Source organism: Hemitrygon akajei, chromosome 23 (assembly GCF_048418815.1).
Source record: "Hemitrygon akajei chromosome 23, sHemAka1.3, whole genome shotgun sequence".
Lineage (NCBI taxonomy): Eukaryota > Metazoa > Chordata > Chondrichthyes > Myliobatiformes > Dasyatidae > Hemitrygon > Hemitrygon akajei.
Genome location: NC_133146.1, coordinates 13,624,186 through 13,637,903, shown reverse-complemented (window position 1 = coordinate 13,637,903; position 13,718 = coordinate 13,624,186). Strand labels below are relative to the sequence as shown.

The window sequence follows — 13,718 nt, the reverse complement described above, 5'->3', positions numbered from 1 at the left end:
CGTGGTTCCAGTCGGGGTCAGAGTCAGAGGCGGATGGGTCTTTGGCCTGCCGAAGGCCTGAGAAGTCGAAGACTGAGGGGTCGGGGTCCGGGCTGGAGGCGGTCGTCGTGGGCTGCAGGCGGGCTTGTGATTCTTCTTTAATGTGAGGAAGGAGAAGAAACGGCGGTTGGAAGCATGAATCCGGTGGAGAATGAAGTGTAGGAGAGGTCCACGGCAGACGGTGGAGAGCGAGGCCCGCAGTGATGGCAGACAGAGAGACAGGGTCCGCAGGTACCTCTGCATGGCGGTGAGCGTGGCTCGGAGAATCCGGCGCGATCAGTGGAGGGAGCAATGGTCGAGGCAACACTTCACTTGTGAGTCTGTCGGGGTCATCTATTGCATCCGGTGCTCCCGGTGCGGCCTCCTCTACATCGGCGAGACCCGACGCAGATTGGGGGACCGTTTCGTCGAGCACCTCCGCTCCGTCCGTCACAACAGACAGGATCTCCTGGTTGCCACCCACTTCAACTCTCCTTCACATTCCCATTCGGATATGTCCATACATGGCCTCCTCTACTGTCATGTTGAGGCCAAACTCAGGCCGGAGGAGCAACACCGTATATACTGTCTGGGTAGTCTCCAGCCCCTTGGTATGAACATCGAATTCTCCAACTTCCGGTAATTCCCTCCCTCTCCCCTCCCCCATCCCACCTTCACTCTGTCTCCTCTTCTAGCTGCCTATCACCTCTCATGTCTCTCCCTTCTTCTACTACCCAGAGTGCTTTCCCCTTAGATTCCTTCTTCACCTCTCCTGCCTATCCCCTCCCTACTTCCCCTCCCCCACCCCTTGATATTTCCTCTGATTGGTTTTCCACCCTCCCCCCACCTTCTTTATAGGGCCCCTGCCCCCCCTTCTTAGTCCTGACGAAGGGTCTCGGCCCAAAACGTTGACTGCTCCTTTCAACGGATGCTGCCCGACCTGCTGAGTTCATCCAGCTTGTTTGTACGTCTTGAAAATAATGAGGTAGGTACTCATGGACCACTCAGAAATCCGATGGGAGGGGGAAGAAGCTGTCCCTAAAAACATGGAGTGTGCCTCTTCAGGACTCCTGCACCTCCTCCCTGATGGTAGTAATGAGAAGAGGGCACGTCACAGACAGCTAGGGCCTTTAATGACAGATGCAGCTTTCTTAAGGAGGCACCTCATGAAAATGGTGGGGCGGTTTGTTGGAGATGGCCGAGTCTACAACACTCTGCAGCCTCTTGTGATTGTGGATGATGTGTGCTCGTACCAGAACAGTGATGCGACCTGTCAGACTGCTCTCCACCAGATGCCTGTAGAAATTTGCTAGTCTTTGGTGACATCCAAATCTCCTCAAACTCCTACTAAAGAACAGCTACTGGTTTGCCTTCTTTGTAGTTGCATTGGTAGGTTGGATTGAGAATCTGAGAAGGAAGAGGACAGGAGCTTGGGGGAGAGGACGGGAGCTTGGGGGAGAGGACGGGTGCTTGGGGGAGAGGGGGGAGAGGACGGGAGCTTGGGGGAGAGGACGGGTGCTTGGGGGAGAGGACGGGAGCTTGGGGGAGAGGACGGGAGCTTGGGGGAGAGGACGGGTGCTTGGGGGAGAGGGGGGAGAGGACGGGAGCTTGGGGGAGAGGACGGGAGCTTGGGGGAGATTACGGGAGCTTGGGGGAGATTACGGGAGCTTGGGGAGAGGACGGGAGCTTGGGGGAGAGGACGGGTGCTTGGGGGAGAGGACGGGAGCTTGGGGGAGAGGACGGGTGCTTGGGGGAGAGGACGGGTGCTTGGGGGAGAGGACGGGAGCTTGGGGGAGAGGACGGGAGCTTGGGGGAGAGGACGGGAGCTTGGGGGAGATTACGGGTGCTTGGGGGAGAGGACGGGTGCTTGGGGGAGAGGACGGGAGCTTGGGGGAGAGGACGGGAGCTTGGGGGAGAGGACGGGAGCTTGGGGGAGATTACGGGAGCTTGGGGGAGATTACGGGAGCTTGGGGGAGAGGACGGGAGCCTGGGGGAGAGGACGGGAGCTTGGGGGAGAGGACGGGAGCTTGGGGGAGAGGACGGGAGCTTGGGGGAGATTACGGGTGCTTGGGGGAGAGGACGGGAGCTTGGGGGAGATTACGGGAGCTTGGGGGAGAGGACGGGTGCTTGGGGGAGAGGACGGGTGCTTGGGGGAGAGGACGGGTGCTTGGGGGAGATTACGGGAGCTTGGGGGAGAGGACGGGAGCCTGGGGGAGATTACGGGAGCTTGGGGGAGAGGACGGGAGCTTGGGGGAGAGGACGGGAGCTTGGGGAAGAGGACGGGAGCTTGGGGAAGAAGACGGGAGCTTGGGGGAGAGGACGGGAGCTTGGGGAAGAGGACGGGAGCTTGGGGAAGAGGACGGGAGCTTGGGGGAGAGGTAACATTGATGGAAGATTAATGGTCCAGGTGACTCAAATGAGCTCTACTCTCCCTCGCTTTTTCCCCTCATTTTACCAACACTGGGTATTTATCCAATCTAATTTCTAAAATCGGTTTGGAATCTGTTTCCCGCAGTATCTTCTGGACTAAAACATTCCTCTTCATCATCTCAGCTTGAAGGCCACTGGAAATGGTTCCTCCTGACTTATGCCATTAACCCCCACCCTTCTCCATAAATCTCACTAATGACAGACTCCAGATGTCCCTCCCTCACAGCACAGTGGCAAACTATTTGGGTCACTGGAACGCAAGGTCTCTGAACTCACTGTTAAGCTACCTCAAGATTTTATGGCCAAACATTTTTATTTTAAAATGTAAATTTTAAATTTGGTCATGACTTTAGAGATTGAAATGCAGCACAGTAACAGGCCCAACGAGCCCACACTGCCCATGTGACTAATTAACCAACCAACTCTAATTGCTTTAGTGTGGTGTGTGGCCAAGTGGTTAAGGTGTTGGACTAGCGATCTGAAGGTCGCGAGTTCGAGCACCAGCCGAGGCAGCATGTTGTGTCCTTGAGCAAGGCACTTAACCACACACTGCTCCGGTCCACCCAGCTGGGGTTAACCTTGAGATAGACTGGCATCCTATCCGGGGGGGGGAGTCTCGCACTCTCAGTCGCTTCACGCCACGGAAACCGGCAGGCTCGGGACAGACTTAAACTTTTCTAATCTCTTTAGAATATGGGAGGAAACTGGAGCACCCGGAGGAAACCCGTGGAATGTACAAGCTCCTTACAGACAGTGGTGGAAGTGAACCAGAGCTATAACAGTATTACTCTACCGTGTCGTCTGCCAATCCAGAACTGCCAGTCCAACTCTGATCTGTTCCACACACCATTAATCTAATGAACTGGATTCTGGTGCATGTATCACAGCCTGAGAAACCAAAGACTCCTTCAAAGCTTCCAGGCGACCTGGCAGCCCTTTGGGGGAAAAGTCACGCTGGAAGGTCCCGGTGAACCAACTCACCTGCTGCTCCCAGTTGCTGTCAAGTGGGATGTGGTGGTTCCTGCCCTCCAACTTCTGCAAGGCCAGGTGCAGGTCGGGAAAGTTGCGGTTGAGGTCAACCCCACGGGCATTCGCTCGTCCGGACATGAATGAGTTCATCACTGGCCCCTGGGAGAGGGAAGAATTCTTGTCAGGATTTAAAGGTCAGCTTTGTTTGCCGGACATACATCAAAACGTACACTGAAATGCACTGCCAGCCGACGGCCTGAGATGAGTTGCAAGTGTTGCCATATTCTCAGCTCAAGCGTAGCACGCCCACAACTTGCCAACCCTAACCCATACGTCCTTAGACTACGGGAGGGCACCGGAGTAACAAAAGGAAACTCAAGCAGTTACAGGGGAAAAACGTACAAACTTCCTCTGGACAGCAGTGGGAATTAAACCCTGATCATAGAGCTGGCACTATGAAGTGCTAGTTTACGTGCTGGCCTGGAAGCTCACCTGCATCAGATCTCGTGGGCCAGTGCTCGCTGAATCCGTGCAATCGAGAATCAGGAGCGGGACACCAAGTCCCCTGAATCTGCTCAGCTATTCAGAGGCTGCAGGCCAAAGAAGGGCTTAGAGAACCGTGTACGTGCTTTCGGGAGGGAGAAACGGGTCTTGTTTCACTGCTGTTGCTTGGCATGTCCTGTTTTGTAGCGTTCTGCATTGTTCTGCTGAACGTTGTGGGCATGCTACGTTGGCACTGGAATGTGAGGCGACACTTGTGGGCTGCCCCCAGCACATCCTTGGGTGGGCTGGCGTCAACACAAGGGGCACATTTCACAGTAGGCGTGATGAATAGATCTACATCGAAAATCGCGGTCAGTCTACTGGCAGAGTGGTGCAGCTGGTAGAGTCGCTGCCTCTCAGATCTGGCGATCTGGGTTCGATCCTGGTCTGAGGTGCTGTCTCTGTAGTGTCCGCACGCTCTTCCTGTGCCCCAGGTGAATTTCCTCCGGACACCCAGGAGACGAGAGACTGCAGTCGCCGGAAGCAAGCAGAAGTGATGGATGTTGACTCAACTGTAACATTGAAGAGGAGTTTGGATAGGCACGTGGCTGAAAGGAGTATAAAAGAATACCATCTGGCTGCAGGTAGGTGAGACCAAGTGAACTAAGAAAGCATGGACTAGAGAGGCTGAAGGGCCTGCTTCTGTGCTGTAGTGCTCTATGGCTTTACAAGCACCTGCTGGAGGAACTCTGTGGGTCCAGCGGTATCTGTGGGAGGGCTGGGATTGTCAGTGTTTCAGGCGGGACACCACGGTAACGTAGCAGTTAGCACGACACTATTACAGCGCAAGGCGAAGTTCAGAGTTCAATTCCGGCACCGTCTGTGGGACGTTTGTACATCCTTCCCGTCAGCATGACAGTTTCCGCTGGGTGCTCCAATTTCCTCCCACATTCCAAAGATATACCGGTTAGTGGGTTTAAATAGGTGGGCTACTGGATGGCGTGGCTCGTTGGGCTGGAGGAGACTGTTCTGCATTGTATCTCCAAATAATAAGAATTGGAAACCCAATCACTGAGCTCCGACAAAGGGCTTTGACCGGAAACGTCCACAGTTCCTTTCTGCTCACAGATACTGCTGAAACAAACAAGTTCCTCCAAAGGATCGTACGTTGCTTTCTCCGGTTTCTTCCCACATCCCCAAGATGTGTGCCAAGCTGTAAATAACCTCTGTACGAGAGAGTGGTAGAGTCTGGAGGAGTTTAGGAAATGTGGGGCGAATTAAAAAAAAATTTAAAAAATCAGACAGTCTACAGGTTCTGGAGTCGGTGATCTGTGCAGGCGAGAGGAACGAGTTCCGAATGACACCCTGGGTTCAAGTATCGGTGAGACAGGAGCTTGAGGCCTGTCCTGGAGTGATTGGCACATTCTGGTATCGATGCCAAGGACCAACGACAAATTGCGTGTCTGGAATTCAAGGCCCGTGGGCCGGAGCTAAGTTTGGGAATCTTTACGAGTCCACTGGGGAGGTCAAAGCCCAGTGTCTACAGGCCTGAGTCTGCCAGAGGCCTGTCCTGGGATTACAGGACAGCACGTGGGTGGGTAGCCAGCTGACGGTGTACCGGCATCAGTGCTGGACTTCGAGGCGAAGGTCTCAGGTTCGAACCCAGCCAACTCCTTGCACACTTTCCATCCACGATGGGTTGAGCGTCGAGCTAACAACTCAGCCTTGTAAAAAAACAAATATAAAGGACACAGCAAAAAATGTCGCCCAACATGCCATACGGCGCAAAAGGGAACAACAGTGTGGGTGGGTAGGAAGGGAGGGAGGAATGGGGCTCATTTCTGTATTGTTGCTTGCTGGTTGTTGAGTTCTGTATTGTTCTGGGAAGCTCTGTAGTCACTGGCTGCTGCCAGCTCACTCTTGGGTGTGTTGGTTGTTAACACAAATGACACATTTCACTAAATAAAAACACAAAACGCTGGCAGAACTCAGCAGGCCAGACAGTATCTATGGGAGGAGGTAGTGACGACGTTTCGGGCCGAAACCCTTCATCAGGAGTGAAGTAACATGGGATGGTCAAGGGGGGATAAGAAGTGGGAGGAGGGATGAAGTAGAGAGCTGGGAAGTGATAGGCTGGAGGGAAATGGGCTAGGGGGGAAGGTGGAGAATTATGGGAAATAAAAGAGAAAGAGAACCAGACTAAAATTATAGATAGAGATGGGGTGGGGGGGGGCAGGGGTATCAACGGAGGTCTGTGAGTTGAATGTTCATGCCGGCAGGAAGGAGGCTACCTAGGCGGTAGATAAGGTATTGCTCCATCGACCTGCGTGTGGCCTCATCTTGACGGTAGAGGAGGCCATGGACAGACATGTCGGAGTGGGAGTGGTCTGTGGAATTGAAGTGTGTGGCCACAGGGAGATCCTGCCACTGCTGGAGGACTGAGCGCCGGTGTTCGGCGAAACGGTCTCCCAGTCTGCGGCAGGTCTCCTACTCCGATATGTCTGTCCATGGCCACTCCCGCTCTGATATGTCTGTCCTTGGCCTCCTCTACCGTCAAGATGAGGCCACACGCAGGTCGATGGAGCAATACCTTATCTCCCGCCTAGGTAGCCTCCTACCTGCCAGCATGAACATCCAACTCACAGACCTCCGTTGATACCCCTGCCCCCCCCCTTACCCCATCCCTATCTATAATTTTAGTCTGGTTCTCTTTCTCTCTCTTTTTCCCCCCTCACTATAATCTCCCCCCAGCCCTACCTTTCTTTCTCTTTTATTTCCCATAATTCTCCACCTTCCCCCTAGCCCATTTCCCTCCAGCCTATCACTTCCCAGCGCTCTACTTCATCCCTCCCCCCACTTCTTATCCCCCCTCGACCATCCCATGTTACTTCACTCCTGATGAAGGGTTTCGGCCCGAAACGTCGTCACTACCTCCTCCCATAGATGCTGTCTGGCCTGCTGAGTTCTGCCAGCATTTTGTGTTTTTATTTATTTCCAGCATCAGCAGATTCACTCGTGACACATTTCACTGTATGCTATGTTGTATACGTGACAAATAAACTTGAGTCTTGGTTAAATGGGGCCTTGTTGAATGGCTGAGACTCACTGTTCTGATGTTTCCATGCTCTCTCTATATGTAACCTCAACTCTAGAGTCACGTCTGCCCCTGCAACGTTTCAACCCTGAACTATAAAGGATCTTATCTACCACTGTCTTAAACATTCCAGGTCAAGGAAGGACAACTTAGTGGGAGGGCAGGGGAAGAATGGGTGTGCCGGGGCAAACAGGGTCTGGGCTTTACAAAAGGAGTCAATCATTCTGCAAAATCTTCTACCAGAGGAGGCAGATAGAATCACTGCACCCAATTCTGGTTTCCACACTTCACAGTAACAAGGTCTCAGAGACGGAGAGGAGGAGATTCAGGGGTGACGGGCTTCAGTTCCATCCAGAGAGTGCAGGGAAGGCCAGGGGGGTTTTGTTAGTGGTGTTGAAATCCTCACGACTGATTAAGAAGCAGTTGTCCCCGTGGGCTCTGGCTTCGTCCCATGCCCTGGCTGGGGTTAATCAGATACTGTGAACTGCCCTCCCGTGTAGGTAAAGTCACAAAATGAATCAAAGGCAGGAATTGATGAGCACGAGACACAGAAAAACTGGGAGGGATTCAGGGATAAAAGGAGAAGGAAGTGATTTGGTGAGATTGCTCCCCCCCAGGAGAGACAGCAGGAATCTGACGGCTCAAATGGCCTCCACCTGTGTTGTTATGCCCCACTGCACAGCACCATGTTCAAGGCTGACCCTCCAGGAAGTACTGAGGGAGTGCAAATTCACGGGAGGAAGTTTTGGACCAAGGCCTCGTCTGCCATTTTTGTCCATTTGGAGGTACAGTCGCAAGGCCAACACTTCTCTCTCAGTCACCACAGGTGACCTGCTCCAAATCGCACCATGTTTGCAGGAGCTTGCTGGGTGCTGCATTCCCCCACATCAAACCACTCTGGAAAGATTTGCTTCACTGGCCAAAAAGCCATGAGGTCTTGAAAGGTGCTGCACAAATGCACGTTTTACATGCTTTTCTTCCCACCCTGCACTCTTCCCATCCCATCTGCCTCCCTTTGGACTTTGTCCCTCCCTCCCTCTCTCTCCTCACGCCTGGCTCTTGATTGCTCTCTACCTGCAAGTCTGCCTCCCTACCTCGCTCCACCCTTCCATTCTCCCTCCGAGTCCAGCAGTCATCTTCATCTCTCCCTCCTTCCCTCGGGAGCTTGGACCCCTTTACTTCCCTCCATCCCCATTTCCTCCTCCGTTCTCCAGGTCTGCGTCCCTTTTCCTCCCTCCGCCTGCCAGCGGTTACTTTCTCCCCTACCATCTGATCTTCAGCATCGGATCACGGCACCCACTGCAGCTCAACAAACAACTATTTACAGCTTTGAACAATCACCAACCCTGACCATTTCCTGAAAACACAAAAACAAAGCCACACGGATACCATATCATTCTGACCACAAACTGAAGTCACAGCTTTGATGAGATCCGACTGGAAGTCAAACCTACCATTTTATGCTCTGAATTTAAAGATTGCTAAGGAGATGAGGCATGGAGCCATGGGCTGGGCCAGGCCTTCATTCCTGGTTATTTGGGTTAAAACCAACACGGGGTGAGAAGATCGTAATCTGAGAGCGGTGAATGAATGGTTTTCGATGAAGTGTGGGGGGTCACTGCTTGATGAAAGGTCTCAGCCTGAAACATTGACTGTATGCCTTTCCACAGATACTGCCTCACCTGTTGATTTTCTCTAATATTTTGTGAGTGTGATGTGGATTTCCAGCATTGCGGGCTGAAGGGTCTGTTCTCTGTATCTAACCCGTGCTGTCCCTGTCCTCGGAGTGTGTGATGGGACAGTGTAGAGGGAGCTTCACTCTGTATCTAACCCGTGCTGTCCCTATCCTGGGAGTGTGTGATGGGACAGTGTAGAGGGAGCTTCACTCTGTATCTAACCCATGCTGTCCCTGTCCTGGGAGTGTGTGATGGGACAGTGTAGAGGGAGCTTCACTCTGTATCTAACCCGTGCTGTCCCTGTCCTGGGAGTGTGTGATGGGACAGTGTAGAGGGAGCTTCAATCTGTATCTAACCCGTGCTGTCCCTGTCCTGGGTGTGTGTGATGGGACAGTGTAGAGGGAGCTTCAATCTATATCTAACCCGTGCTGTCCCTGTCCTGGGTGTGTGTGATGGGACAGTGTAGAGGGAGCTTCAATCTGTATCTAACCTGTGCTGTCCCTGTGCTGGGAGTGTGTGATGGAACAGTGTAGAGGGAGCTTCACTCTGTATCTAACCCGTGCTGTCCCTGTCCTGGGAGTGTGTGATGGGACAGTGTAGAGGGAGCTTCACTCTGTATTTAACCCGTGCTGTCACTGTCCTGGGAGTGTGTGATGGGACAGTGTAGAGGGAGCTTCACTCTGTATCTAACCCGTGCTGTCCCTGTCCTGGGAGTGTGTGATGGGACGGTGTAGAGGGAGCTTCACTCTGTATCTAACCCGTGCTGTCCCTGTCCTGGGAGTGTGTGATGGGACGGTGTAGAGGGAGCTTCACACTGTATCTAACCCGTGCTGTCCCTGTCCTGGGTGTGTGTGATGGGACAGTGGGTGGGAGCTTCACTCTGTATCTAACCCGTGCTGTCCCTGTCCTGGGAGTGTGTGATGGGACAGTGTAGAGGGAGCTTCACTCTGTATCTAACCCGTGCTGTCCCTGCCCTGGGAGTGTGTGATGGGACAGTGTAGAGGGAGCTTCACTCTGTATCTAACCCGTGCTGTCCCTGTCCTGGGAGTGTGTGATGGGACAGTGTAGAGGGAGCTTCAATCTGTATCTAGCCCGTGCTGTCCCTGTCCTGGGTGTGTGTGATGGGACAGTGTAGAGGGAGCTTCAATCTATATCTAACCTGTGTTGTCCCTGTCCTGGGAGTGTGTGATTGAACAGTGTAGAGGGAGCTTCACTCTGTATTTAACCCGTGCTGTCCCTGTCCTGGGAGTGTGTGATGGGACAGTGTAGAGGGAGCTTCACTCTGTATCTAACCCGTGCTGTCCCTGTCCTGGGTGTGTGTGATGGGACAGTGCACAGGGAGCTTCACTCTGTATCTAACCCGTGCTGACCCTGTCCTGGGAGTGTGTGATGGGACAGTGTAGAGGGAGCTTCACTCTGTATCTAACCCGTGCTGTCCCTGTCCTGGGAGTGTGTGATGGGACAGTGTAGAGGGAGCGTCACTCTGTATCTAACCCATGCTGTCCCTGTTCTGGGAGTGTGCTTTGGGACAGTGTAGAGGGAACTTCACTCTGTATCTAACTCGTGCTGTCCCTGTCCTGGGTGTGTGTGATGGGACAGTGTAGAGGGAGCTTCACTCTGTATCTAACCCGTGCTGTTCCTGTCCTGGGAGTGTGTGATGGGACAGTAGAGAGGGAGCTTCACTCTGTATCTAACCCGTGCTGTCCCTGTCCTGGGACAATGTAGAGGGAGCTTCACTCTGTATCTAACCCGTGCTGTCTCTGTCCTGGGAGTGTGTGATGGGACAGTGTAGAGGGAGCTTCACTCTGTATCTAACCCGTGCTGTCCCTGTCCTGGGTGTGTGTGATGGGACAGTGTACAGGGAGCTTCACTCTGTAACTAACCCGTGCTGTCCCTGTCCTGGGAGTGTGTGATGGGACAGTGTAGAGGGAGCTTCACTCTGTATCTAACCCGTGCTGTCCCTGTCCTGGGAGTGTGTGATGGGACAGTGTAGAGGGAGCTTCACTCTGTATCTAACCCGTGCTGTCCCTGTCCTGGGAGTGTGTGATGGGACAGTGTAGAGGGAGATTCACTCTGTATCTAACCCGTACTGTCCCTGTCCCGGGAGTGTATGATGGGACAGTGTAGAAGGAGCTTCACTCTGTATCTAACCCGTACTGTCCCTGTCCTGGGAGCGTGTGATGGGACAGTGTAGAGGGAGATTCACTCTGTATCTAACCCGTGCTGTCCCTGCCCTGTGAGCGTGTGATGGGATAGTGTAGAGGGAGATTCACTCTGTATCTAACCCGTGCTGTCCCTGTCCTGGGAGCGTGTGATGGGACAGTATACAGGGAGTTTCACTCTGTATCTAACCCGTACTGTCCCTGTCCTGGGAGCGTATGATGGGACAGTGTAGAGGGAGTTTCACTCTGTATCTAACCCGTGCTGTCCCTCCCCTGGGAGTGTGTGATGGGACAGTGTAGAGGGAGCTTCACTCTGTATCTAACCCGTGCTGTCCCTCCCCTGGGAGTGTGTGATGGGACAGTGTAGAGGGAGCTTCACTCTGTATCTAACCCGTGCTGTCCCTGTCCTGGGTGTGTGTGATGGGACAGTGTAGAGGGAGCTTCAATCTGTATCTAACCTGTGCTGTCCCTGTCCTGGGAGTGTGTGATGGAACAGTGTAGAGGAAGCTTCACTCTGTATTTAACCCGTGCTGTCCCTGTCCTGGGAGTGTGTCATGGGACAGTGTAGAGGGAGCTTCACTCTGTATCTAACCCGTGCTGTCCCTGTCCTGGGTGTGTGTGATGGGACAGTGTAGAGGGAGCTTCAATCTGTATCTAACCTGTGCTGTCCCTGTCCTGGGAGTGTGTGATGGAACAGTGTAGAGGAAGCTTCACTCTGTATTTAACCCGTGCTGTCCCTGTCCTGGGAGTGTGTCATGGGACAGTGTAGAGGGAGCTTCACTCTGTATCTAACCCGTGCTGTCCCTGTCCTGGGACAGTGTAGACGGAGCTTCACTCTGTATCTAACCCATGCTGTCTCTGTCCTGGGAGTGTGTGATGGGACAGTGTAGAGGGAGCTTCACTCTGTATCTAACCCGTGCTGTCCCTGTCCTGGGAGTGTGTGATGGGACAGTGTAGAGGGAGCTTCACTCTGTATCTAACCCGTGCTGTCCCTGTCCTGGGAGTGTGTGATGGGACAGTGTAGAGGGAGCTTCACTCTGTATCTAACCCGTGCTGTCCCTGTCCTGGGAGTGTGTGATGGGACAGTGTAGAGGGAGATTCACTCTGTATCTAACCCGTACTGACCCTGTCCCGGGAGTGTATGATGGGACAGTGTAGAAGGAGCTTCACTCTGTATCTAACCCGTACTGTCCCTGTCCTGGGAGCGTGTGATGGGACAGTGTAGAGGGAGATTCACTCTGTATCTAACCCGTGCTGTCCCTGCCCTGTGAGCGTGTGATAGGATAGTGTAGAGGGAGATTCACTCTGTATCTAACCCGTGCTGTCCCTGTCCTGGGAGCGTGTGATGGGACAGTGTACAGGGAGTTTCACTCTGTATCTAACCCGTACTGTCCCTGTCCTGGGAGCGTATGATGGGACAGTGTAGAGGGAGTTTCACTCTGTATCTAACCCGTGCTGTCCCTCCCCTGGGAGTGTGTGATGGGACAGTGTAGAGGGAGCTTCACTCTGTATCTAACCCGTGCTGTCCCTCCCCTGGGAGTGTGTGATGGGACAGTGTAGAGGGAGCTTCACTCTGTATCTAACCCGTGCTGTCCCTGTCCTGGGTGCGTGTGATGGGACAGTGTAGAGGGAGCTTCAATCTGTATCTAACCTGTGCTGTCCCTGTCCTGGGAGTGTGTGATGGAACAGTGTAGAGGAAGCTTCACTCTGTATTTAACCCGTGCTGTCCCTGTCCTGGGAGTGTGTCATGGGACAGTGTAGAGGGAGCTTCACTCTGTATCTAACCCGTGCTGTCCCTGTCCTGGGACAGTGTAGAGGGAGCTTCACTCTGTATCTAACCCATGCTGTCTCTGTCCTGGGAGTGTGTGATGGGACAGTGTAGAGGGAGCTTCACTCTGTATCTAACCCGTGCTGTCCCTGTCCTGGGTGTGTGTGATGGGACAGTGCACAGGGAGCTTCACTCTGTATCTAACCCGTGCTGTCCCTGTTTTGGGAGTGTGTGATGGGACAGTGTAGAGGGAGCTTCACTCTGTATCTAACCCGTGCTGTCCCTGTCCTGGGAGTGTGTGATGGGACAGTGTAGAGGGAGCGTCACTCTGTATCTAACCCATGCTGTCCCTGTTCTGGGAGTGTGCTTTGGGACAGTGTAGAGGGAACTTCACTCTGTATCTAACCCGTGCTGTCCCTGTCCTGGGTGTGTGTGATGGGACAGTGTAGAGGGAGCTTCACTCTGTATCTAACCCGTGCTGTCCCTGTCCTGGGACAGTGTAGAGGGAGCTATACTCTGTATCTAACCCGTGCTGTCCCTGTCCTGGGAGTGTGTGATGGGACAGTGTAGGGGGAGCTTCACTCTGTATCTAACCTGTGCAGTCCCTGTCCTGGGAGTGTGTGATGGGACAGTGTAGAGGGAGCTTCACTCTGTATCTAACACGTGCTGTCCCTGTCCTGGGAGTGTGTGATGGGACAGTGTAGAGGGAGCTTCACTCTGTATCTAACCCGTGCTGTCTCTGTCCTGGGAGTGTGTGATGGGACAGTGTAGAGGGAGTTTCACTCTGTATCTAACCCGTGCTGTCTCTGTCCTGGGAGTGTGTGATGGGACAGTGTACAGGGAGCTTCACTCTGTATCTAACCCATGCTGTCCCTGTTGTGGGAGTGTGCTTTGGGACAGTGTAGAGGGAACTTCACTCTGTATCTAACCCATGCTGTCCCTGTCCTGGGACTGTGTGATGGGACAGTGTAGAGAGAGCTTCACTCTGTATCTAACCCGTACTGTCCCTGTCCCGGGAGTGTATGATGGGACAGTGTAGAGGGAAATTCACTCTGTATCTAACCCGTGCTGTCCCTGTCCTGGGAGCGTGTGATGGGACAGTGTACAGGGAGTTTCAC

At 53.5% G+C, this 13,718-nt stretch overlaps 1 protein-coding gene across 1 annotated transcript in view; it reads right to left on the bottom strand.

The window, feature by feature from the left end:
* Positions 1-13,718, bottom strand: part of cpn1 (carboxypeptidase N, polypeptide 1) — a 59,622-nt gene that overhangs the window by 31,159 nt on the left and 14,745 nt on the right. Inside the window, 1 exon segment of the mRNA XM_073026948.1 lies at positions 3,430-3,576. Coding sequence (XP_072883049.1) covers positions 3,430-3,576 — 147 coding nt within the window.